The sequence below is a fragment of the Leucopleurus acutus genome (assembly GCF_964270905.1).
Source record: "Leucopleurus acutus genome assembly, chromosome: X".
NCBI classification, from domain to species: Eukaryota; Metazoa; Chordata; class Mammalia; order Artiodactyla; family Delphinidae; genus Leucopleurus; species Leucopleurus acutus.
Window position 1 is genome coordinate 95,172,601 of NC_139148.1, and position 27,650 is coordinate 95,200,250.

The following is a 27,650-nucleotide window of genomic DNA, read 5'->3' on the forward strand; positions in this document are numbered from 1 at the left end:
ACCTTGTGACTCTTACAGCCTGGCAGAGAGTTTTACAGTTTCTTAAAATTCTTATGTCCCTATAATTTAGGCATTTCTATTCCATTTCAATAGAAGCTAAGATAACAACAACAACAACAACAAAATAGGATTCTTGTTCACAGCTCCTTGGAAAATTAGACGTAGGACTAGGTTTGGGATATACTGACTCCCAAGCTAATACATGCAAAACAGAAAACACCAAACAAACCAATAAAAGCCCCAACTATCACTAAATGATGTTTCTTGGCATTACTTAGCACAAATTAACGAGTTATTGCATAAAACACACCTATTTATAAATAGCTAGTTTTAAATATTTAAAATAGCAATTAATGTAAATTCAGTTGTGCTACAATGAATAACTCTATGGATGGCTCTTTCAATATTAGAACAGAGTCATTCACAAATGAGGACAGCAGAACCAGCCCTTGCATTATGCTAAGTGAAATAAGTCAGACAGAAAAAGACAAATACTACATGATCTCACTTACGTGCGAAACCTAAAAAAGATGAATTCATAGCAAGAGAGAGTAAATTGGTGGTTGGCCAGGTCTAGGGGGCGGGGGAAATGGGGAGATGTTGCTCAAAGGGTACAAACTTCCAGGTGAATAAGTCTAGAGATCTAATGTACAGCATGGTGACTACACTTAACAAGACTGTATTATATACCTGAAAGTTGGTAAAACAATAGATCTTAACTGTTCTCATCATAAACACACAAATAGTAACTATGTGAGGTGATAAATGTGTTGATTAACATTACTGTGGTAATCATTCCACAATATATATGTATATCAAATCATCACACTGTACACCTTAAACTGACACAATGCTATGTGTCAATTATATGTCAATAAAGCTGCGGGGGGTGGTGCATGGTACAATGTTGTTTTCTACATTTCCACAAAAGGTATCACTGCTGGATAACTGAAATCTTTGTTTCTATCTGTGACTGAGAAATCCCAGAAGTTCCCTAAAAGGACTTCAACATCCTATAACTATCCTGCTTTAAAAAGTGTATGGAAACCAGACAAGGATGTCACAAAGAAAGAAACCTACAGGCCAATATCACTGATGAACACAGATGCAAAACTCCTCAACAAAATACTAGCAAACAGAATCCAACAGCACATTAAAAGGATCATACACCTGATGGAGAGGGGTTTATCCCAGGAATGCAAGGATTCTTCATTCAATATACACAAATCAATCAATGTGATGCACCATATTAACAAATTGAAGAAGAACCATATGATCAACTCAATAGATGCAGAGAAAGCTTTCGACAAAATTCAACACCCATTTATGATAAAAACCCTCCAGAAAGTAGGCATAGAGGGAACTTACCTCAACATAATAAAGGCCATATATCACAAACCCACAGCCAACATCATCCTCAATGGTGAAAACCTGAAACCATTTCCTCTATGATCAGGAATAAGACAAGGCTGTCCACTCTCACCACTATTATTCAACACAGTTTTGGAATTTTTAGCCACAGTAATCAGAGAAGAAAAAGAAATAAAAGGAATCCAAATCAGAAAAGAAGAAGTAAAGCTGTCACTGTTTGCAGATGACATGATACTACACATAGAGAATCCTAAACATGCTAACAGAAAACTACTAGAGCTAATCAACGAATTTGGTAAAGTAGCAGGATACAAAATTAATGCACAGAAATCTCTTGCATTCCTATATACGAAGGATGAAAAATCTGAAAGAAAAATGAAGGAAACACTCCCATTTACCACTGCAACAAAAAGAATAAAATACCTAGGAATAAACCTCCCTAAGGAGACAAAAGAATAAAATACCTAGGAATAAACCTCCCTAAGGAGACAAAAGACCTGTATGCAGAAAACTATAAGACACTGATGAAAGAAATTAAAGATGATAGAAACAGATGGAGAGATATACCATATTCTTGGATTGGAAGAATCAACATTGTGAAAATGACTATACTACCCAAAGCAATCTACAGATTGAATGCAATCCCTATCAAACTACCAATGGCATTTTTCACAGAACTAGAACAAAAACTTTCACAATTTGTATGGAAACACAAAAGACCCTGAATACCCAAAGCAATCTTGAGAAAGAAAAATGGAGCTGGAGGAATCAGGCTCCCAGACTTCAGGCTATACTACAAGGCTACAGTAATCAAGACAGTATGGTACTGGCACAAAAACAAAAATATAGATCAATGGAACAGATAGAAAGCCCAGAGATAAACCCACGCACGTATGGTCACCTTATTTTTGATAAAGGAGGCAAGACTATGCAATGGAGAAAAGACAGCCTCTTCAATAAGTGGTGCTGGGAAAACTGGACAGCTACATGTAAAAGAATGAAATTAGAACACTCCCTAACACCATACACAAAAATAAACCCAAAATGGATTCAAGACCTAAATGTAAGGCCAGATGCTATAAAACTCTTAGAGGAAAACATAGGCAGAACACTCTATGACATAAATCACAGCAAGATCCTTTTTGACCCACCTCCTAGAGAAATGGAAATAAAAACAAAAATAAACAAATGGGATCTAATGAAACCTAAAAGCTTTTGCACAGCAAAAGAAACCATAAACGAGACCAAAAGACAACCCTCAGAAAGGGAGAAAATGTTTGCAAATGAAGCAACTGACAAAGGATTAATCTGCAAAATATATAAGCAGCTCATGCAGCTCAATATCAAAAAATCAAACCGCCCAATCCAAAAATGGGCAGAGACCTAAATAGATACTTCTCCAGAGAAGATATACAGATTGCCAACAAACACATGAAAGGATGCTCAACATCACTAACCATTAGAGAAATGCAAATAAAAACTACAATGAGGTATCACCTCACATTGGTCAGAATGACCACCATCAAAAAATCTACAAACAATCAATGCTAGAGAGGGTCTGGAGAAAGGGAACCCTCTTGCACTGTTGGTGGGAATGTAAATTGATACAGCCACTATGGAGAACAGTATGGAGGTTCCTTTAAAAATAGAACTACCATAGGACCCAGCAATCCCACTGTTGGGCATATACCCTGAGAAAACCATAATTCAAAAAGAGTCATGTACCACAGTGTTCACTGCAGCTCTATTTACAGTAACCAGGACAGAAGCAACCTAAGTGTCCATCGACAGATGAATGGATAAAGAAGATTCGGTACATATATACAATGGAATATTACTCAGCCATAAAAAGAAACGAAATTGAGTTATTTGTAGCGAGGTGGATGGACGTAGAGTCTGTCATATGGAGTGAAGCAAGTCAGAAAGAGAAAAACAAATACCGTATGCTAACACATATAAGTGGAATCTAAAAAAAAAAAAAAAAAGGCTGTGAAGAACCTAGGGGAAGGACAGGAATAAAGACTCAGACATAGAGAATGGACTTGAGGACACGGGGAGGGAGAAGGGTAGGCTGGGACAAAGTGAGAGAGTGGCATGGACATATATACACTACCAAATGGAAAATAGATAGCTAGTGGGAAGCAGCCGCATAGCACAGGGAGGTCAGCTCGGTGCTTTGTGACCACCTAGAGGAGTGGGATAGGGAGCGTGGGAGGGAGATGCAAGAGGGAGGGGATATGGAGATATATGTATATGTATAGCTGATTTACTTTGTTATACAGGAGAAACTAACACAACATTGTGAAGCAATTATACTCCAATAAAGATGTTAAAAAAAAGTGTATGGTATGCAAATGTCAAATCATGTAGTACACCTGAAACTAATATAATATTATACATCAACTATACTTCAATTTTAAAAATCACCCCGAAAGGAAATAAATTGTACCATGTGTACCCTACCAATAAATCATGTGTATGTCATTTTTTTAAAGAAAGTATGTTGGGTGGAAGAGAGCATATGGGAGTGAGACAGATGTGTGAGAACCACTTCCAATGCTCCTTCCAACACTATATACCAATCACAGGCACAGAAAGGGCTTAATGAATAAGGAACACAACACAGTTGCAACAAGTTGGCAGGGTTTATTGTTAGCACATTCAGTCACCCTTTACCTCAACCTAACATTACATGACGTTCGGTGGAGTCACTGCTTATCAGCAGCGATTTAGTCTGAATTCTCACACTGTGAATATGTGACCATTACAATACTAAATGGATCTTTTATTCTCACTCAGGAAAGAAACAAACTCAGAAGATAGAATCTATCAAAAACAATTGTCAATAATAAGATTTTTTAAAGGCCTATTTACAGACGAGTGGGAGGAGCTAGGGGAGCCAATAAGGTTTGGCGAAGCATCAATGGACTAGCAACACAGGAGGCCATTTACTGTCCCTAGGTCTGAAGAAATAAGACGAGAGAAGTATTACTGGACCCTGGTAGAGGACGGTAACCATGGGAAAGACCTGGTTAGAGCCAACAGGAAAGAGACTGTCCAATGAGCACCTGGCAACAGGTGCCACAAATCGCAGCCCAGCAGGGAGAGGCAAAGGCAGTCAAGTATGCAGACCTCTCTCCCTGCCCTCTGAACTTTCATGAGCGCCAACAAGTGGCTAAGCCCCACCAGAAATCAGAAGGCAAGCAAGTCCTCCTGGTAATTCATCCACAGAACTTAGCCTCCCAAGACGCAAAGTAAAGAAGAATGAACAATGGGTAACTAAAGGATACATAGCATATCAGCTAACTCCTGTTTATCTTTCAGGCCTAAATTCAGACATTACTTCCTAGACTCCTCGGCCCTTCCCGCTCCCTAAGTATGTTCTCTGATACTGTTTCCTAGGAACTCCTGGGTAATAAATCCAACATATCGTTTCCCAAAACAAAACACAATCCTAAATAGACAGCCATAGTGGTTAAGAAGTCTCTGCGATCAGACTGCTAAGAGTTCAAGCTTTAATGACCACCTATGGGCTCTGGGACCTCTGGCAAGTTTTTTTTTTTTTTTCTTTATAAAATGGGGATAACAGGACCCACCTAGCAGAGTCTTAGGGGGGATTAAGTGAGATGCTCCATCTAAAGCGCTTTAGCCCAGTGTCTAGAACATACTTAAGTACTATGGGACCTATTATTACCACTGTATTATGCTTTTAATCAGAAGCCTCTCCTTTTAGTTTGTAAACTCGCTGAATTCTACGGCACCTGTAAATAAAAAAGCAAAGGCTACACTGATCTGTTCTGATTCTTTCGTTATTTGGTAATTTCGTAATCAGAAGCTAAAAAAAATTATCTTCCATCTGTAATTCTTAGAAAAAACTGAACACTTCATTGTGTAATCGCAGGCTTTCCGTGTGACAAAACAATTCTTTGAAAGATACTGGGATAAGATGTAAAGTCTGATCATGATACAAGCAGCGGTGATACTCCCACTGGAGTTTCGGAAGCCTAAAGCGCTAGAATATATCTGATTATACAAGTTAGAAACACTGTGTTAAATATCTCATAATTTATCATTATAAGGCTATAAAATATAACATCTTATTTTTATAAAAGGCAATATTGCACATAAGGATTTTGAATATCTAGAATTCAACTTTTTTCTCTGGGAGTTCTCTCAAATGACAGTTTCCTTACTCTTTCTTTAGCCACCGTAAGGGTCAGGAGGCTTGGATTCTAGAATCAGCTCTGCCATGAATCAGCTCTGCAACCTTGGGTACACTGCCCCAGTTCTCTAGGATGGCCTAGGTTGCCTCACTTTTGAATGAAGTCATTAAACAAAATGATCTTTAGAGTGTATTCTACCTTTAAAATATTATGACCAATTCTCAGACTAGGTAATTTGAGCTAGGTCAGTTTCATCACTTAATTTTCAAGAATTGGCAAACCCTAACAGGCACACACTTCAGAAGTTTGCCATTTCATCTTTTCCCAGTGCTCAGCTAAGATTTTAAGGGACACGTTTGGCCATAATTTCCCCAAAGTAAAATTATTTTAAAATGTAGAAAAATACCTAAGAGTGTTACTTTTTTACAAGTCCAAGTGCAGGCAGTGAATAACATACATTCTGTACTCACCGGGACAGCTGCCATGAGTGAAGGCTTCAGTACAGTACAGTCTCCTTTGCTTCCCTTTTTAATTTTGCTGGACTAGAGTAAAGAAAAAGTAAACAGGATCAAGGAAAGAAACTTTCAGCAGAAAAGGTTATAATTCAAGTACTAACAAGAGCAAACAGACATTTTTTTAACATCTTTATTGGAGTATAATTGCTTTACAATGGTGTGTTAGTTTCTGCTGTATAACAAAGTGAATCAGTTGTACATATATATATATCCCCATATCTCCTCCCTCTTGCATCTCCCTCCCACCCTCCCGATCCCACCCCTCTAGGTGGTCACAAAGCACCGAGCTGATCTCCCTGTGCTATGCGGCTGCTTCCCACTAGCTATCTATTTTAAATTGGGTAGTGTATATGTGTCCATGCCACTCTCTCACTTTGTCCCAGCTTACCCTTCCCCCTCCCCGTATCCTGAAGTCCATTCTCTAGTAGGTCTGCGTCTGTATTCCCATCTTGCCCCTAGGTTCTTCGTGGCCATTTTTTTTTTTTTTAGATTCCATGTATATGTGTTAGCATACGGTATTTGTTTTTCTCCTTCTGACATCACTGTATGACAGACTCTAGGTCCATCCACCTCACTACAAATAACTCAATTTCGTTTCTTTTTATGGCTGAGTAATATTCCATTGTATATATGTGCCACATCTTCTTTATCCATTCATCTGTCGATGGACACTTAGGTTGCTTCCATGTCCTGGCTATTATAAATAGAGCTGCAATGAATATTGTGGTACATGACTCTTTTTGAACTATGGTTTTCTCAGGGTATATGCCCAGTAGTGGGAGTGCTGGGTCGTATGATAGTTCTATTTTTAGTTTTCTGAGGAACCTCCATACTGTTCTCCATAGTGGCTGCACCAACTTACATTCCCACCAACAGTGTAGGAGGGTGCCCTTTTCTCCACACCCTCTCCAGCATTTGTTATTTGTAGACTTTTTAATGATGGCCATTCTGACTGGTGTGAGGTGATACCTCATTGTAGTTTTGATTTGCATTTCTCTAATAATTAGTGATGTTGAGCAGCTTTTCATGTGCCTCCTGGTCATCTGTATATCTTCTTTGGAGAAATGTCTATTTAGGTCTTCTGCCCATTTTTGGATTGGGTGGTTTGTTTTTTTGATATTGAGCTCCATGAGCTGCTTGTAAATTTTGGAGATTAATCCTTTGTCAGTTGCTTCATCTGCAAATATTTTCTCCCATTCTGAGGGTTGTCTTTTGGTCTCGTTTATGGCTTCCTTTGCTGTGCAAAAGCTCTGAAGTTTCATTAGGTCCCATTTGTTTATTTTTGTTTTTATTTCCATTTCTCTAGGAGGTGGGTCAAAAAGGATCTTGCTGTGATTTATGTCATAGAGTGTTCTGCCTATGTTTTCCTCTAAGCGTTTGGTAGTGTCTGGCCCTACATTTAGGGCAAAGACAGACATTTACACATGGAATATTATCTCTACTGCTCTGTGAGTTAACTGTTCCAACTAACGTAACCTACAAGTCTGAGGTATGAGTGCATAAGTGCTTTATGATGTAGACTATTTCTTCTACCACATTTCAGCCTTTCTTAGAGGAGAAACTCTGATCCAGGATAAAAGAAAATGGGATATTTTGGTAAACTGAGCATTTTTATTAATAACATATCACACATAGCACAGACCATCCATTTTCAAACAAAAACAAAAAGCAAAAAACTTCAACGAAGGTAGGTAAAGCACTGAAACAAGCCTGAAGATCATTTTAACTTTCTCTGATTAGCCAAAAGGCAAAGCCACATCTCAAAGTCACCACTATGAACATCAACTAACATCATACAGAAATACTAATTTGATAACATTTTGGCTGATAGAATACTGAAGACAATGGAAGTGATTATTTGTCTCAAAATGATTTTAAAATATGTAAAATAAAGCAATGCTAACACATCCTCAAGGTTATTTACTACAGCTGCAAACTTTTGAAACCAAGGAGAAAGTTTTAGCTGAATTAAAATATCTCATGTTTTAGTAATCTATTCTCAGCCGAACACTGTAACGTAATACGATCATGCCAATATACTGAAAAGCTTGTCACCTGGTCAGAGAGAGTAAGTGGAGAAGAATATCCAATCCTACAACCATAGGTAAAACAAGATATCTCTGCTGTCAATTCTAGTACATGAGCCAAAGGCAGGTAGCCAATATATGTGTCCTTTGGTCTAAAACAAAGCAAGAGAAACATTTTAGCCATTCTTACAAAGACACAATTAGAAACATCAATGACCTTATCGTTTTAATACAGACTAGAGAATGCCAAACATGAGCTCTGATTTCTAAGAAGAAAGCTGAGTAATTCTCTCTTACCCCAGTCCAGGAATTCTCTCACACTGGCCTGTCATTCCAGCTATCAAATTGCTATGATGCATCATCACTCCCTTAGGTCGGCCAGTAGAACCACTGGTGTACATGACGATAGCCAAGTCCGAAGGAGTTGGTCTATTTGGAGGAACGCTTGCTAAATAAATGACAAAGCAGCAAATTTTCTCTAGTTTCCAAGTCAAATTGCTAAGCACAGATAAGACTTTCAGATTTTGGCGTAATGGTAAACTATTTAAAACAAACACTCTCTACTGTTAATCACCACGAAAATGGTTATCAAATTCTGGTTACCTGCAATGAGAATTTCAAACTCAATCTGGCCCATCTTCTGGATGTTTAACCTAATCCCTGTCTGTTCGTACCTCTCCACAGTGCTGTTTACAGGGCCTTGTTGTGGAAAGATATCTAAGATTCGGACAATCAGGAAGATAGAGTATTTTGTGTGAGCTCCTCAAGCCTCCGTTTTCTCATCTCTAAAATGAGACAGTTGGACGAGATTATGGTTCTTAACCACTGGTGGGCATGAGAATCACCTGTGGAACTTAAATAAAATACTATCTCTGGACCCTAGTTCTGAAAATTCTGATTCTATATGTCTGAAATGCATCAAAGGCTCCACAGGTGACGCTCGTACACACTCCTGATTGAAAACCACTGGACTTGATTTTTTCAAGTTTTTAGAAAAATAATTTTATTTTAAAATAATTGAACCATGGATATTGAATTAGAGAACCATTATGTATTTAACATATTTTTATTAGATTCCAAGTAGCAAGTAAACTCCAAAGGATATCAAACCCAAACGATAATGTCTACTGTTCTGATTGTTGCTTCTTGAAATCTATACAGGAAATCATTGTTTAAAAGTATTGAAAGTGCAGTGAGATTAAAATTATAGCAGGAGGTCCTTTCTCTCTGCTACACACACACACACACACACACACACACACACACACACACACACTCACTCACTCACTCACTCACTCACTCACTCACTCACTCACTCCTGTAGTTAGAATACTTGGTATGTGTCTGGATTGGGGATTCTTTTGCATCTCCCAGCCCCTATCAGGGCATACCATACTTTGATTCTTTTTAATCAAAATCAGACAGGAATTTTTGGAAACTAAGAAAAAGAGACAGTTTAAAGGGGTTTACAAGCCCTTCATTTCCTACCAAAGGTAATATCTAAACAGTTTCTAAACTTCGTTTCTTCTTGCCCTCTGTCTGCAGGTAGGAACATTTAATCATCTTAAGGGTCCTGAGCCCCAGTGCCATCTCTGCTTATTGAATGATTGGGGGAGGGAAATAGAGAGGTCTTCCCAACAGAATACAGTCAGCCATCTTGAGCAGGAATCTGCAGGATTTCTTTGCAAAGGACCAGACAGTAAATATTTTAGGCTTGGAGGGTCATATGGTCTGTGCCCAAACTACCCAACTTTGTTGCTGTAGCGTGAAAGGAACCATAGGCAGTTGTTTAAACAAATGGATGTGACTGTGTTCCAATCCAACTTCATTTAGAGAAACAGATGCAGGCTGGAGCTTGTTAACCTGTCTGCTAGAGTTGTGCTTCTCAAACTATCTGCTGTGAGGACCCTTTTTTCCCCTAATAATTTATGGATGGGTGCATTTGTAAAATACAATAAAAATGAATTACTGGAACAACGCAGTTAAAAAGACATAACACAGAAGCTTAAAATTTTTAGATGAAACAGGCAACAACTTACATTTCAATAAATATAATTAGAATAGTCACACACAGGGAAAAAGAATTAGAGAAACTGTAAATGTTCCTTGAAAGTATCTTATTAATAAAGAGAACTGCTATTATAAGACATAACTTTTTTTGTCATTCCACGATACTAACTAAACAAAAAGTTGAGTGAAATTTCAATTCCCCATTTATTAACTGCCTACATGCACACTCTAAACAAACACTGTGTGTGTGTATATATATATATATGTCAATATTTTAAATTTTAACGTGACATGAATTTGCTTCCAGCTCTTAATCTATCTAACCTAGGTTGGATGGACAACAGTGCTGCTCACAAGAGATAACGTATATCTAAACTGTTCATATAGTTTTTTAATAGCTTTATTGAGGTATAATTGATAATATAAAGAACTGAATATATTAATGTGTACAATTTGATGACTGACCATATACAAACATCCGTGATACAATCACCACAATCAGGGCAACAGGCGTGTCCATCACTTCCCTAAGTTTCCTTGTGTTCCTTTGTTGTTGCTGCTGTTGTTGTTTTTGATTTGATCTTTAAGGCGACATCAACTCTAAGATTCTAACATGCTAAGTTTTAAACAGCACACTGGGGCTTCCACTTTCAAGACAGTGTATTGTGCTAACCTAGTAATCTCCTTTCCTTTCTAGAATACACCAAAATAATGAAGAATCCCCAGGTATATGATCGCAATTAAATAAATAAAAGTTTAATAAGGTTGTTGGATGCTAAAAAATGAGTTTATACTCTGTATGATACTATGATGATAATACATGTCAGTATACATTTGTCCAAACCCGTAGGATGTGTAACACCCAGAGGGATCCCTAATGTAAACTATGGATTTGGGGTGATAATGATGTCAATGTAAGGTCATCAATTGTAACAAACATACTACTCTGGGATGCTGATAATGGGGGACGCTGTGCACGTGTGTACCTTCCCCTCAGTTTTGCTGTGAACCGAAAACTGCTCTACAAAATAAACTTTTTTACAAATCAGTTTATAAAATGAATCACATTTATATATACAAGTTAAAATAACCATTTTAAACAGTATGATTTAGTACTGAGATAACCAAAGATAAAGCTATACTTAAATGGGGTAATGTTAGTGCTCCTTAAAGGTATCTACTGTCATAGTTTATAAATCAAGCAAACAGGGACTGCATCCTTCTTCTGATGACTGATGGAAGCGGCAGCAGTAGATATGTTAAGGTCTTCTCAGGCTAAGCACACAATGTGACACTTCACTTCTTGTCATCATCGTAACAACTGTCTACTCAGGTAAAGGACCACCCCAAACATATGTGTCCTATTAACTGTAGAGATGAGTGGACTAGGTGGGACCTGTGGTCTATCATGCTCTGGCTCACACAAAATTATGAGGACCAATACCCCCCACAGTTTTGTGCCAACAAATCCCTACCAATCAGGACTTCCCAGTCAAGTTCACCGCGATCTTGCAGGGTCAACCTGGTGTTGAGAGATAATTCTCCACGGGTCTCTTGAGTTTCTGTACATCTTGCGAGCAGAGGCACTGACTGTTCCAGGCTGTCTTTGCAAGGATGACTGCACAGTGAACAGCCTTGGAAGACAGAGAAAGTGTCTCCCTCCAGAGCAAAGAGCAGGCATGTTCACTGTCCAGTACAATAAAGATAATATCTTTCCCCAGAGCAAAGGGCAGGCATACTTATGCCTATGATAAAAGACTCGGATTACTCATCTAGTAGAGTATTGTGATCTTCTCATTAAACATGAGAAAGAAAAATATTTCAATGGAGCACTTCATTTGCTCAACCCTCTGTCCTGATGACCAACTGACATTTTGACATAAGACACACTTAACTTGTTTCAAATGAAATACCAGCTACCGTATCAGTGGTAGAATAAGCCAAGTACGGTTTTGGCAAACAGCTCTGCATCCTGTGAGACATGATGAAAATCAGCAGCATTAAGCATTAAAAAAAAAAAAAAGTTTACTGAATGGAAGGCCTGAGATCTTTGCCTTACGTGAGTCCAGATTGGAAGGTTACAGCGGGTTTCTTTGAAAAAAGAAAAGTTTGGGAGCAACTGCCATAGCCTCAGCCATTTAGTAACATTTCAAATAGTGGTTACCTTTTTGAGGAGAAAGGGAGAGAAAAATCTTAATCGTATATGGTCTTGAGAGTTTTTAAACATTTTCAAAGTTTTCTTATTGAGTTATACAAAACTTGTTTCAAATCAGAGAACTTTACAGCTTTCACTTGCATTACTGCTTTTCCTAACCTACTGGAATAACAAGCCTTGAAGAGATTAATGCATTTGTTTTAACTGCTTTACTTACAGTTCTCTGGCTTGGATCCCAACTCTTCTACTGATTGCATGCTGTGAATCTCAAATCCTTCAGGGTATTCTGCCTTATTGATCGTCTTATTATCCACATAAATGATACGTTTAACACAGTTAATGTCTAACAATGCAGTCTGTTGAGCAGAAAGAAAAGCCAGTTATTAAATATGGGTATGCAATAAACTCAACTCTTGAATATTCTCCTATGCTGCCAAACACTGCCATGAATTAAAAGAAAATTTCATACTTACCTTAAGTTTACTCTCCAGAAGTTCAACACTAGTAATCAGATAGGTAGCCTCAGATTCATTTAACCCGTGAACTACAGCTTCTTTGCCAAGTGTGGCATATAAAGTCACAACTGCATAATAAAAAATGAACACAAAAGTTAAATGATAAACATTTCTTAGATATATTATCTAAGTCAACTTTTAATGACAGATATACTCACAGATGCAAAGACATTTTATAATCTCATTTGATTTCATAGTCTCTGTTACTACCCTTCAGCCTTGCCTCAAACTTCCTGGTAGTCACAAATCTTTCTTACAAATTTTCGGGATTCTAACTTTTTAAACCTAAGAAACCCAGAAATACTGGAAGTGCCACAAACTGGGCAAAAATCATCAGTCAATTCAGTTTCTCAAGGCCAGCAGGTTCTGGCTGAACACTTGCTTGGAAAACAAGAGGATCTCAGGACAATTTCACATGTAAGCGAAGCCCACTCTCTCCCCCTCCAAAAACACCAGGCACTTACGAGGAAAGTTGTACTTAAAGCAGGTCTGTGCTGCAATCATCCATTCAGCTCTGGTCTCACAGAAAATGGCAATAGTGCTCTTTGGTTTCAGTCCCAATGCAGCGAGTCCACTACCAAAGTTATTCACTCTGCGGTTCACTTCGAGATAGTTCATCCATTTATAATTCCCAAGAATTAACTGTTAAAGTGAGACATTCTGTAATATTGGCATATGTACTCAAAACAAGCAATTAACATACTATTCAAAGTGTAGAACTCTAAAAACATCCTTAAGTGAATTACACAGATGCTGTGAGCACCTTCTGAGAATTAGTTACGGGCACTATAATGGAACGCCAGCATGTTTTAAATGCACTTGATTTATAATAAAGTGTACCTTCCCCTTTAAAAACAATAGGAAGCACAAAAATGCTTTACCTTCTTAAAAACCTTTCCATTTGGCTGCATTTCATTTTCTTCACTTAGGACTTCCCTGGTCCCCAGGCTGTCCTTCTTCCCAAACTTGGATACGGCATGATCGAATAATTTATCCAGGGTGTCTGCTCCGGGGATGTCTATGACAGCTAGTGAGTCGAAGTGCGTGACAGAGCGATACGGACTTCCAGGTTTGTCTGAGGTGGGCTTAGCTTTTATTCTCTTTGCCATAGCGTTTTTCTTCTTGGCATTGGTAAGAAAATACCACGGAATAAATACAAGGGCACTGTATATTGTTATTAACAAGTGGATAGGCAGCAAAATAATGGTGAGCACATTTTGCTTAAGTTTCATAGTGGCAAGGCTTCTAAAATGGTGTTTATTTCTTGTTATTCTTTGGCTTCAGAAAGCCTGATTTTGCTGAAGAAGGCAATAATGGAAGCAGTAGTGAGAGTAGCAGAAGAGTCAAGGCAGTTCAATTTTAACGATACAGATAAGAGTTAGTAATCTTTGGAAGCCGACAATAAAGTACACCTGTAGGTGAAGACAACAAACCAGGCAGAGAGCAGGGAAAACAAAACAAAACAAAAACAAAACAAAAGAGTATTAGCAAGTTGACAGACCATTGATTTAAATACTCAGGTCTTTATTAGTTGCTATAATTGATTTGATACAAGAAAGCGGAAATAACTGGTCTGAAAGACTGGCATTTTCCAGTTTTAATCACTATGGCCATAAATTTTAAATTTAATTTTTATAGGTTTTCAGGTATACTACACATCACTCTGTAAGTCAGTCGTGTAACACTTAGAGTGCCTATATGAGTGCAGGCACGTGGTATTTAAGTTTGGCTAAACTTTGGGAGAGTAGTGAATGCCAGTATTGAGGTTTCTCTTAAATATGTATATGTAAACTGGACAGCTTTAAATAGGATTTGGTTTTGTTTCCAAAAGAGAGAAAAATTCTACCAATTTTGGTTTATTTCTCAAAGATCAAACCAGAAATATTATTCTGAGTTCTTCTTTAAAATAATTTCTTGGTAATGCTATTCACTACCTCCTATCCCCCCAACTGGAGCAATACAATCATAAAATCATTTCCTACTTGTCCGCTTTCGTGCTCAAAATTGCACTAGTTGCCTGGGAGTGGTAGTGTTAAGTCCAAAGTAGTGTAAGTCCTGGCCCTTGCCCATTACGAGTTAACACTTGTGAGACCATCGGCACACAAGATAGATCCAGTGTTTTCAAACTTTGTTTGCAGGAGAAGGTGGCAGCAAAACCATTTCTTCAAATAAACACTCATGCAGACTTCCCATATATAGACACTAAAGTGGAACTGCTCTGGCTGAAGCAGGGATTGGGGGTGCCCAGAGTCCCACCCTGGACTTCCTGGAATCCCACTCCCAAAGTGACCACTGGACCTTTTCTGATGAAAAGCCTGTGGAAATACCTAAGTGCTATGGTGTGCACTGCAAGCAATAAATGCGATAGCAGTTCAGAGCAAGTGCAAAATGGTCCACAGTTACTAGGGGAGGCTTTGTGGAGATTAGACTTAAGCTGGACCTTATGTCAGGGATCTGGAAACAAAGGAGAAAGAATGGAGGTCATTCTGGGCTGGGGAACCACATGATAAAAGATAAAGAGGTAGAAATGAAAGGACTTTGGGAGAGGAGAGACTGCCAAAAAAAAGGACACTCACCTGAGTGGGGCACAGAGTACTCGCTGGCTAAACAGGCCACAGTAGTACAGGGTCTGACAAATCAGGCAAAGTAGTTTTGATTTGATTTGACAGGAAACTGGAGGCCACTGCAGGTCAGAAAAAACAGTGCCAAATGGAAAGGAACCGCAGAAACAGCCTCAGGGAGAATAACGTCTCTCCAGGAACTTGCCTTCAGCTGAGAAAGCTATTTTGGAGAGTGGCAGTATATTTCAACTACAAAAATTAAAATATTAGTTCACTGTGAGGAGACAAATTGCAGTGCATCCTTCTGCAACTCTTGTGGAAATGGACTACTGACCCCAAGAGAGTTGTGCGTTTTTACACCAACTACTATAAAATGGTTGGCTTAATCCTTAATCCTGCCTCTGCTTTTGTTCATGTCCTTCAACTGAGTGTGGTGAACTGAGCAAGAAACTACAGGTGGAAAGACCTGGGTTTCAGACCCCATCTCTGTCACTGACTGGCGGCTGCGTAACCTTGGGCAAAACAATCTGTCTGAGCTTAGGATCTGACTAGATCAGTAGCCCTTAACTTCCTAGAGGTGATGGGCCCCTTTCAGCATCCAATGAGAACTATGAACCCAGTTCCCCTCAGAAAGATATGCAAAATGGTATACACAAATTCAGGGGATTCCTGAGTTCCCTGGAATCCATCCATGAACACCAAAGGGTGACACCACCCTTACACTAAAAATTTCTGGCCTAGATGATTTCCTGGGGCCCTTCCAACTTTAATTTTATGATTTACTATACCTAGAAATTGCTTTCTCAGTCTCTTTGACAAGTCTGGTCATTCATTTTTTCAAGACAAGGTACATCAAGTGTCTATCATAGTGCCTAATCCTCAATATGCAAGATTCCCTCTAACAATCCTCTCCTCCATCAGACGTTCCATGACTACCCAAATCCTTGATAATCTTTCCTTTTTCTAATTTCCCACATCACTTGAAATGTCTACCGCTCATTCTGATCCTTGATTATACCATCATTTTTAAACATCTAAGCACCTAAGTATAGGGCACAGACCAGGAGTTCTCAACCCTATCAAACCCAACACCTCTTTGTTATAACAAATACTTCATAATACTCCTTTATAAACCTTAAAGGAGAGTCACAGATGATAGTCTCAGATGATAGTCTACCCACACACACAATTTTTTAAAATAATTCTTTACTGGTAATATAAAGAAGTACTGAAAGGAAATCAATTCAAAATAAATACTTATTTCAATATGTAAATTATCAGGGACAATACCAGAAGTACCACCTCAGGCTCACCCTTGGGGCTGAAGAAGTAGAAGACAGCTTTTGAAGAGCTTACAATCTAGCTAGATTTAAACTGTATTGTATGTGTTCAGTCATTCATGTTGTTACATACACTTAATTTTTTAAACAGATTTGCCTTAAGTCTTGGAGGTAGGGAAACATCTACTTAATCCTCGTAGTACAGAGACACATACACATACACACACACACACACACACACACACACACACACAGAGTACACAAGGCTCAAAAAACATTCAGGTAAAGAGAGATCAGAGAGGTCATTTAGTCCAGAAGTTTTCTAATTCTTTCTGGTGGTACTGGGGGCAGGGGGCGAGGCATGGCTCATTCATTTGAATAAAATCTTATGTGGACGTGAAAACACAAGTACAGATAAAAGCAAAAGGCAGAGTTGCTTTGGTGGGAGCACACTGGAACCTCCATTTCAGCTGAATATTTGAGCCACTGATATCGTCTGATCTTTCATCTCAAAGAGAAGCAAATGTTGTGACAGTACAAACTGTAACCAAGGCCTGTCCCCAGTGTTACATCCAGCCTATTGATACATTCGTTAAAAAAAAAAAAGATCTGAATACCTACTATGTGTAAGTTTTGAACACTTAACACAAAGATGAGTAAAACATGTTCTCAATCCTTTACATGCACGTGTGCATGTACATATGTGTCCATATGTATGGCAGGGTGCAGGGAGATGAGTTCACAAATATATACAGTAGAATATGATAGATCCCATCAGAGAAACAAGAACGAAACGCTAAAGGTATTCAAAAGAGGGATGAGATTACATCCAGTTTGGGGGGGGACAAAAAGAGGGAGGAAGGAGAACCATCCAGAAAGGTTTCACAAAATAGCACAGTATTTGGAGTCGGTATGAAGGATGGATATGTTTTCAAAAGGAGAGGACAAAGATTGGGAAATGAGGACAGTCCTCATGGACTGGGGAATGGATGGGGGCAGAACTGCAGGATGTATCAGAAAACAGCAAGTAGAGTGGCAGATGCTTTCGAGCTTTCTGTGGAAAGTGCTGTTCCCCTTTTATGATCTAAGTCAATGGGAAAATTGAATTACTTCAGAGTCAACGTTACTAGAACGCCACTATACTATAAGAGACACGTGTATGATGATTTGGCAACTCAAGACTATGCACCCCGCTATTATGTTAGGGGAAAATGAATTGTTCTCTAAAGAAGAGAAAGTCTGATATCCTGGGTGGTACATGGACTAAACAAAGTTAGGAGGTCTGGCTTCTAACCTCAGCGTCTGCTCTTATGTGTGACTTCGGATGAGATATATGACCTCTCACCTAAAAGCTCTGTACCAGTGGCATTGCGTGTAAAACAGGAATACCGCTTGTGTTATCTACTTCGTGCCACTGTTGGGAGAAACCTTCGTCTGATCCAGCTTCAATTTCATGAGCATTAATAATCAGTTCCTGGAATACACTTTCGACCTGCTTGCATCTCTCCCTCTTCATTGTACTCACTCAGCTAAACCACAACCTGGTTAAATCCCGTCCGCCACCTAATCTGCACCCGTCCCCATGCAGCTGAATTTGGCTAGAGAAAAACCCAGCTGTGCTGAACGTCCCCCTTTAGATCCATGCTTGCTCCCTCAAAGGGACCCTTGAAGCTGCACAGAAACCATGCTGCCCTGGCATCCACTAGGCCATCCAGAGGCTTGCTCTCCTGGGGTTACACTTTGTTCTCTCTCTTCAGACCACCGAGGCTCCTCTGCCATCCTCATCCTCAGCTGCTGACCTGGCTTACCAGTTGGCTGAGAAAACTAAAACCATCTGAAGAGAACTTCCACAGACTCCCACCAGTGTGTCTCCCCATCTACTCGGATCTGTGGCCATGTGCTCTCTTCTCTCCCATGACTAGAGATGGACTAGTGATGCTCCTAGCTAAGGCCAACCCCTTCACTTGTGTGTGACACCCCTGTCTAGACCAGAAAGACCTGGCGGTGCCACTCTACTGATTCTTCCCTCTCTCCAGCCTCATTAATTTTTCCGGCTCGAATCGGTTCCATCAGCATCCTAACAGGCTTTTATTTCTTTCATCTTAAAAACCACTCCCTCTCTGTAGGAGAAGGAGAAGAGTTGTCTCTGTGCTCTCTCACCCAGCTCCCTCCTCCTATTTTCTCTTGAACCCACTACGCTCAGGCTTTCCCCTCTACCATTCCACAAAATTGCTCTGCTCAAGTTCACTGATGACTTCCATGTTGTCAGATCCCAAGGTCAATTAAAGCTCAGTCCTCATCCCCTTTGACCCACTACCAGCCTTTAGCCCTGTTGACCCCTCTTTTCCTGCTGGAAACTTCTTCACTTGGCTTCCAGTAGACCCCATTCTTCAGGTTTTCTTCCGACTTCCCCGGCCATTCCTTCTCCATCTTCTTTGCTGCTTCTTCCTCATCTCCCTGACCTCTAAACGCTATAGTGCTCAGTCCTTGAACCTTTTCTTTATCTCTGCTCACTCCCATGGTGATCTCATTTAGTCTCACAGCTTTAATTAGCATATATATGGTGATGACTCTCAAAATGTCCCCCCTTAGCCTGGAGGTCTCCCTTAGGCACCTAGGTTTGTATATCCAACTGTTTCCTCAACAGATCCATTTAGATATCAGTTACATATTCAAATTTAATACATATGTTGAAAATTGAGCCACTGATCGTCCTCCCACAAACCTAGCACACCCAGTCTTGCCCATTTCTGTAGTTCCAGTTGCTTTGACCAAAAGCCTTCAATGACCAGGTTCACTTTCACTCCCCTCTCTTTCTCACACATTCCACACCCAATTCAACAGCAAATCCTACCAGCTCTACTTACAAAACAGATATCAAATTCAACTACTTCTCACCACCTCTACTGCTACCATCCTGGCTCAAGCCACTATCCTCTCTCACCTGGATAAATGCAATAGCCAATCCGATCTCCCTGCTTCCACCTTTATAATAAATTCTAAACTCAGCAGCCAGAGTGCTCTAGTTCAAGTTCAAGTTAGACCATACCATTCCTCTGCTCAAAACCTTTCAAAGAATCCCCATATGACTCATTCAGAAATACAGTCCTTACTCAGACCTAGGAGACGGGATCTGTCCTCCACCTCAAGTTTCCATCTTCATCTCCGACACTTTTCCCTGCCTCATTCTGCTACCGTCCCACTTGTTCCTTGCTGTTTCTGGGACACACCAAGCATGACCCTGCCTCAGGGTCCTTGTACATGCTATTCTCTTTGCCTGGAATGTTCTTCTAAGATACCTGCACAGCTTATTCTCTCACCTTCTTTTTGTCTTTACTCAAATGTCACCTTCTCAGTGAGGCCTTCTCTAGCCACTCCAAAATCGAACCCCAAGACCTCCTATCCCTTTCTCGCTTTATTATTCTCCTTAGTACTTGTAACTACTATGTCATATGCTTTATTTTTCATGTTTATTTATGAATGCCCCCATTAGAACATAAAAGCTCCATGAGGCAGAGAGTTTATTGTTTGCTGCTGAATCCTCCTACAACAGTACCTCTGTGTGTTAACTGTTCAATAAACTTGTTGACTGAAATAAGAATGGACATGGAGGGACTTCCCTGGTGGTCCAGAGGTTAAGAATCCGCCTGCCAAGGCAGGGGACATGGGTTAGATCCCTGGTCCGGGAAGATCCCATATGCCGCAGGGCAACTAAGCCTGTGCGCCACAACTACTGAGCCTGCGCTCTAGAGCCCATGAGCCACAACTACTGAGCCCATGTGCCACAACTACTGAAGCCCGAGAGCCTACAGCCCGTGCTCCGCAATGAGAAGCCACCGCAATGAGAAGCGTGCACACTGCAATGAAGAGTAGCCCCCGCTCGCCGCAACTAGAGAAAGCCCGTGCGCAGCAATGAAGACCCAGCGCAGCCAAAAAAAAAAACGGAATGGACATGGATTGCTCTGAAACTATAAAGTAAAAATGGACGTAAGTGCAATAGCCGGAAGACAACCAACCTTAGTCATCTTCTTAAAAAATCACTTGTCCATGCCAACACTCTAGGAAATGGTATACTCTTAAAAGCCCCTGGTAATTAATTTGAACACGTATTTAGTTGCTTGAGAGAAAATATGAAACTGGAAAAACTGCCTGTTACATGGAGGGAAAAGACAGTTGTTATAAAAGCAAGAGGGTTACAGAATTTTTACTATGTGCTTTTTCACGGATGCCTTTCAGAGAGGAGTGCTGTCCTGCCATGCATGAAGAGAAATACTGCTGTCCCACCAGGAGGACGTAAACTCTGAGTTGCGCTTCCTTGAAATCAAGTGATGCATTTGTATTTCAGCTGTAAAAGGGCAGGGCATCAGCTTCAGTCAGGGGATAGCTAATCATTCCTGTTGATGTTCGGCATTCTATATGAGAATCAGATTAATAACCACTTGTTGAGCCTGTACTAGGAGCTAGGCACTGTGCTCAGTCCTTCAGATACATTATTTCATTTAGTCCATCAGAAAACCCTTTTGAAGTAATACCCTGATGACATAGCTGATGATAGAACAGTCTCAGACAGATCATTTGCCCAAGTTAACACAGCTAAGTAGGGATTTGGACCCAGGTCTATCTGATTTTAAAGTCCATACTTTCAGCTGTACTGTCTGTGACCTTGGTCATACTGGTATAATCTAAATGGGTGAGAGTGACAAACTTTGTATATGAAAAAAATCCTGATGACAACTTTGAGCACTGATCTGTCCTACAGCCTAAGGCATTTTTATAGGGAAAAAAAAGCCCTTTAGGTGTCTAGTAAGTCCTAGAAGCATAAGTGTAAGTGTAAGTGCAATTTTTTTTAATTTTTTTATTTTAAAATTTTAAATTTTAAAAAATTTTAAAAAATTTTTTAAAAATTTAAAAATTTTTTATTTTAAAATTTTTTTAAAATTTTGAGGTCAAGTTTAATGTTAAGTATTTCATTCCAGTTACTTCAAACGCTCTGAGATAGCTAGGTTAAACACAAAAAGCATTAGTAATACATTAAGCTCCAGTACACAAAGTAAACAAACACTACATACTGATTAAAGTCTGAATTTAAAAGATATCATCTCTCCCAGCAGCACAGAGAAAAACTAATAAAGTGAAGTCAATGCCAAGACACTTTTTTTCGAAAGTTTTATAAAATAGACTAAACCAAGGAAGGATGCACACCTCTACCAAGCTGAAACACGTGGTAGGGCAAATTAACGTCATCTGTCCTTGATATAATAATACCTTATGAAAACATACAAAATATAAACTTGATAATCAATGGTTAACTATGTCAGTGCTACTTTAAGAAATCACATTTTCAAATCATACATCACTTAAGGGTAATTTAAACACCAAATAAAGAGATAATTTGCCTTCTGAAAAGGATAAGCTGTATTCACTAAACAACTTTAAATCAGAAAATTATAAAAAATACAAGAGATTAAACAGGTAAGCATACCGGTTGCACTTTAGAAGATCATACTTCTACATAGATATTACATCACCAAGACTTCTGTAAAGGGCTGGGGTGCTTTTTTAAAAAATCCTATTTTCTTTCACACACTATTAAAAAGCTCCAAATGATTTTAAAACATGTAGGAGAAAGCTCATATACATGTTAAAGAAATTGGTTGCCTTTGGTTCATGAAATCAAACTTTACAGGAGCTACATTACAATATAATTAACTTTATATTTTAATATTAAAACTTTTAACATTAAAACATTTGTAGACAAATGACTTATTTAGCCATTTTCTCACAAAATGGCTAAGTAAGTCACTACAACTCAGCTACCTGGCCACCATGATGTGAAACTGTATCATGGGAGAGAACAAACAAAAAAAACTTCACTCTGCTCTTCAGCAGTAAATATACCTTATAAGTGAGATTAATAAAAGAATTCAAAGACTGATAAATCTGTTGAAGACTGAAATCTTACAGCCATTCAGTCAACCCTTAACACTAAAACATTAAAATTAACATTTTAACATTAAAACTTTTTAAATGTTAATATTTTAAGAAAATAAAAGTCATTAAGAGTAGCTAGCAGGATCTTTTGCTATCAGGCAGTCTACAAGACTGAATAATCATGTGAAATATACATCCGTCTGCCCCTTGTAAGTCTCATCTGACTCAAAGTTAGTAAGCCAATATAATAAATATGAAATAGCTAATACAAGCAAACTTTTAACCTGGTATACAGTAATTATAATAAATACATCTGAAAACTGAAAAAAGCAAAACAAAAACACCTAGGGTGAATATATAGATGCTCTCTAACACCACATTGCACCTGTGCCTAGCTACCTTGACTAGGAGTATCTCACAACTATGACTGATCTTTGGGTTTGTCTCTAACAAGATTAACCAAACCTGTTTACTTCATCACCTGGACAGGTATTAACTCCTGAAGTCGCCATCCTGCTAGTCTCTTCCCAGCTTTCCCCAGAAAAGAAAGCACCTCCGCTGCCATGTTGAAAATGCTCTTTCTTGTTCTAGCACGTGTTCCCTCCCATAACACCTTAAGAACATCCTCAGCACTCATTCATCAGATAATGCTTTTTCTAGGTCATCGGATAGTATATAATTGGGACCCTACTCACATGTGTTAAAGAGATCTAGTATGTTGAAATGAGATCTAGGAGCCCATGTTGTGCTTCTGCACTTCACACACACTGTGTATGTATACACACACTGTGTATGTAACACTGTGTTACATATCTCTTCCTCATTTTAAGTGATCGCAACACACGATTTTTTTAACATCTTTATTGGAGTATAATTGCTTTACAATGTTGTGTTAGTTTCTGCTGTATAACAAAGTGAATCAGCTATATGTATACATATATCCCCATATCCCCTCCGTCTTGCATCTCCCTCCCACCCTCCCTATCCCACCCCTCTAGGTGGTCACACAGCACCGAGCTGATCTCCCTGTGTGATGCAGCTGCTTCCCACTAGCTATCTATTTCACATTTGGTACTGTATATATGTCAATGCTACTCTCTCACTTCGTCCCAGCTAGCTTTCCAAAGTTGAGAGTGGGCTGGATATAATTTAATCCAAAGCTTACATGTAAGGAATTTTGAGGATATATCATGCTAGAAGTGGCACCTACTGACAAAGCATGATGTTACAATCCAACTTTATCAGACATCATGAAAAAGGGGAGACAAACTAAGTTCTAGGAGTTATGCGTTCAGTGCTGTAGAAGGGAAGCAGCCAGCACAGTGACAATTCCAGTGTTCTACAGCTGCTGCTAAAGAGAATCTGCTACAGGTCCCTGTAGACAAAATCCTGCTGCTACATTAGACGGCCCATCACGCATGGTGTGGACTTTAATTTTGTCTGTAGACTCTTCCATTTACTGGATATTTTTTCTTTATGATCGTAACATTAGTTAATCAAAAACAACTGGGCTACAGATCTGATCTTTCAAATTAGCTCACAGTTACACATGTGTTTCATCTGAGTGAGAAATATGCAGACTCTGTCATCTTACCTATTTGTTATTCATCTGTCTTCTATCATCTTATCTACTAATTATAATAAAGTAATACAACTGCGGGCTGCCAAACATGAACTCAGGTTCAAATAAAAATCTGTAACCAGCAGTGATACTTCCCACAGGAGTACCTCTGTGTTATAGGGAGAATTTTGCAACTTATATCTTTTTTTGGCCACATGCCCTATCTTCCACCTTTGCTAGAAGAGGGACCAGTTTAATAGGTTGGTTCTCTGCTAATGTTGTTTCCCAGTACTTCACACTGTTAAAAGTTATGCAGCAATGTAGTCTTAAACCATTTCTTACAAAATGGCTAATTAAGTCACTACAACTCAGCTACCTGGCCACCATGATGTGAAACTGTATCATGGTAGAAAACAAAACAAAACAAAAAAGCTTCACTCTGCTCTTCAGTAGTAAATATTCATTATAAATTAGGTTAATAAAAGAACTCAAAGAGTGATAAATCTGTTGAAGACCGAAAGCTTATAGCCATTCAGTCAACTCTTAAATATTAGTGTTGGTAAGAAAAGGGCACAGGTATTCCAGACAATGAAAAATTCAATACGTATTTTTTATTAACATTATTATTAATTTAATATGTATTTAAATTATTGACATTGCATTAGTGTGTGCCTGACATTTGAGAAATTAAAGAATTCTTAACTAAAGAAGGAAGCCACATGAAGTCAAATACAAGAAGCCATGGAAAAGTACTCCTAGAGATAATGTCTCCACGTTAGGGATGGGTAATACTTTCCATTCTGTTCTCTCTTCACGTTCATTTGTTTACCTGGCCCATGCGAGCGTCACAAACGTGAGTGAGGCAAGGGAGATGAGGGAATTAGGTATTTCTGTTTTGAAGTGTGTTTGGGGATAGCCAAGGCAGAGCTATGCCAATTGAAGAGGAGTCTCCAAGGTGTCTGTTGACACCTGAACACAACTGGCCACAACTGGCCTCTCACTAAGGCTCCTGGCAACTCCAGCTCTTCACCTTGGTAGTTTTTTCTGTTACACATCTAGATGGGTTGCAGGCCAACTACTGTTAGTATTTATCTATGTGTGTAGATGTGTGTGTGTGTGTGTGTGTGTGTGTGTGTGGAGAGAGGGAGAGACAGAGAGAGAGAGAGAGAGAGAGAGAGAGAGAGAGAGAGAGAGAGAGAGAGAGAGAGAGAGAGAGAGTGAGAGAGAGAGAGAGAAAACAGACTCTCTGGATAAATAACTATAGAAGCCTGAATACTACAGCCCTCACAATTGCACTATGGTCTATTTCCCAAAGGAAACACTACACTTATTGGTATCTTCTTTGTCAATCATGGAAATAGCATGCTGCCTATGTAGCTGAATTCAGGGACAACTAATTCTGGCCTGTTGATGAAAATCTTTGGTCATGTTCAAGATTTTTCTAATGCAGGCTGATCGGTAGACTTTAAACCTTAGCTTTACAAGAACACTGAGTGTTCTGAATTAGCACATAAGAACTACTAGATCTTCTGTTTCAATTTCATAAGCTATTATAATGAAAGCAATTCTCAGAAGAACAGAAATACAAGAGAGGCAGCATTGGATACAGGGCTTTTGGTCCTAGCTCAGCACCTTGCTGAGCTGCATTACCTGGAACAAATTAAATAACCTCCTGTCTGTTTCCTCATCTGTACAATGAGAAAGTTGGCTTCAGATTTTAAGATATCATGGACCAATAAAAGTTTTAAAAACAAAGAAGGCAGCAATGACACAGCTGCCAATTTTTTTTTGGCCAGGTATGGACATAAAAACAAAAACCATAAACCTATCATTTACTATCACTATCATTTCATAAAATACAGAATGGGTCTAACTCCTCAAAATTAGGAGGATGTATCTTATAATAAGAAGCAATCATTTAAATGGAAAAAGTTGAGCTTTAAAAATCTCATGGCCTGTTGTCTTTGTTTTCCTCACTTCACCATGGACCAGTAAAAACGCTTCACTGGTGAGGGCACGGTCTATAGGTCAATGTTTGGGAACCCCTGGACTAGGTAATTTTCAAGGTCCAAGGCTCAAACACTAAAATTCTAACTTTAGGTGCTCTGTTGCATTTCTTTCATTCTATATTACAGTCTAGAGTAGATGCCTCAGTAAAGGACAGTAGAGATGCTTAGATTTTTGAAGATCAGAAATATATGTAAAACAGTTTGAGAAACAGTAACTAGAATAAGCTTCAATTTACTGGAGAAAATATACACTACTACAGATTCAACTTCATCGATATTAATGAACCAGTCACTGGACACTTACACTTATTAAGCTCATTTTACAGATGAGGAAATTGAGGCAAAGGGAAGCTAAACAGCTTGCCAAAGACACACCGCCTCAGTAGCCAGAATTGGAACTCCAATCTGTGACTCCATTTTTTGGTAATACTCAAAAGAAAAAGATTGTATTTAGATTTTAAGCAACACTTCCCCTTTCATAAGTGAGTGACAGTTTAAATTTTAGAAGTTGCCCAGAGTAAAAAGCTTTCCTATTTTACTTTCCCAAATATTGCCTTTTTAACACAAACATAAATACTGGCAGGGCTTTTCTAATATAAAGAGAGGAAAAATGCCTGTTAGTTTGGTCACTTAGTTTTCTCCAAAAGCTGACAAGATGGCAAATTTAGAATTTTTAAAGGACAAATACTTACAGATTTCCTCTTTTTCTCTTAAGAAGAACCCGTGTATCTTTCGTGACTCCAATCTGCAATAAGAGACAACATTTATGTATAGTGACATGAGAAAAGATCCCCTTTAAAAAGAAACCTCAGACTTCCCTGGTGGCGCAGTGGTTAAGAATCTTCCTGCCAGTGCAGGGGACACTGGTTCAAGCCCTGGTCCGGGAAGATCCCACATGCTGCAGAGCAACTAAGCCCGTGCACCACAACTACTCAGCCTGCGCTCTAGAGCCCGCAAACCACAACTACTGAGCCCACGTGCCACAACTACTGTAGCCCATGCACACAGAGCCCGTGTTCCACAGCAAGAAAAGCCACCGCAATGAGAAGCCCACGCACCACAACAAAGAGTAGCCCCCGCTCGCCACAACTAGACAAAGCCTGCACACAGCAACGAAGACCGAATGCACCCAAAAATAAAAATAAAAATAAAATTTTAAAAATAAATAACTAAATAAAAAGAAACCTCACATGCTGTTTCACATTACCTGTGCATGATAAGCCAGGTAGTTCATGATAAGCCAGGTACCAAAGGAAAAACAAGAAATGACTAAAAGTTGTGCTATTGGGATCTCACAAAAGTAACTGAGCCTGGCTCAAAGAAACAATATTCAAAACTCTACAAGTGGGGTTTACCCCAGGAATGCTAGGATTCTTCAATATATGCAAATCAATCAGTGTGATACACCATATTAACAAACTGAAGGAGAAAAACCATATGATCATCTCAATAGATGCAGAAAAAGCTTCTGACAAAATTCAACACCGATTTATGATAAAAACCCTCCAGAAAGTGGGCATAGAGGGAACCTATCTCAACATAATAAAGGCCA

The 27,650-nt window shown here is 39.1% G+C and overlaps 1 protein-coding gene across 9 annotated transcripts in view; it reads right to left on the minus strand.

The window, feature by feature from the left end:
- The window catches only part of ACSL4 (acyl-CoA synthetase long chain family member 4), an 86,477-nt gene that overhangs the window by 21,194 nt on the left and 37,633 nt on the right, over positions 1 to 27,650 (minus strand). For 2 of the 9 annotated variants that reach the window (XM_082865037.1, XM_082865038.1), the window contains exons 2-10: positions 26,791 to 26,843; positions 15,333 to 15,439; positions 13,638 to 14,168; positions 13,221 to 13,398; positions 12,715 to 12,824; positions 12,459 to 12,597; positions 8,374 to 8,524; positions 8,105 to 8,228; positions 6,005 to 6,076 (exon numbers count right to left, since the gene is read on the minus strand). In XM_082865037.1, the coding sequence (XP_082721163.1) occupies positions 6,005 to 6,076; positions 8,105 to 8,228; positions 8,374 to 8,524; positions 12,459 to 12,597; positions 12,715 to 12,824; positions 13,221 to 13,398; positions 13,638 to 13,988 (1,125 nt within the window). In that variant the 5' untranslated portion in view covers positions 13,989 to 14,168; positions 15,333 to 15,439; positions 26,791 to 26,843. The remainder of the gene's footprint in view (positions 1 to 6,004; positions 6,077 to 8,104; positions 8,229 to 8,373; positions 8,525 to 12,458; positions 12,598 to 12,714; positions 12,825 to 13,220; positions 13,399 to 13,637; positions 14,169 to 15,332; positions 15,440 to 26,790; positions 26,844 to 27,650) is intronic. The other 7 variants (XM_082865044.1, XM_082865045.1, XM_082865041.1 and 4 more) reach the window with 5 other exon arrangements.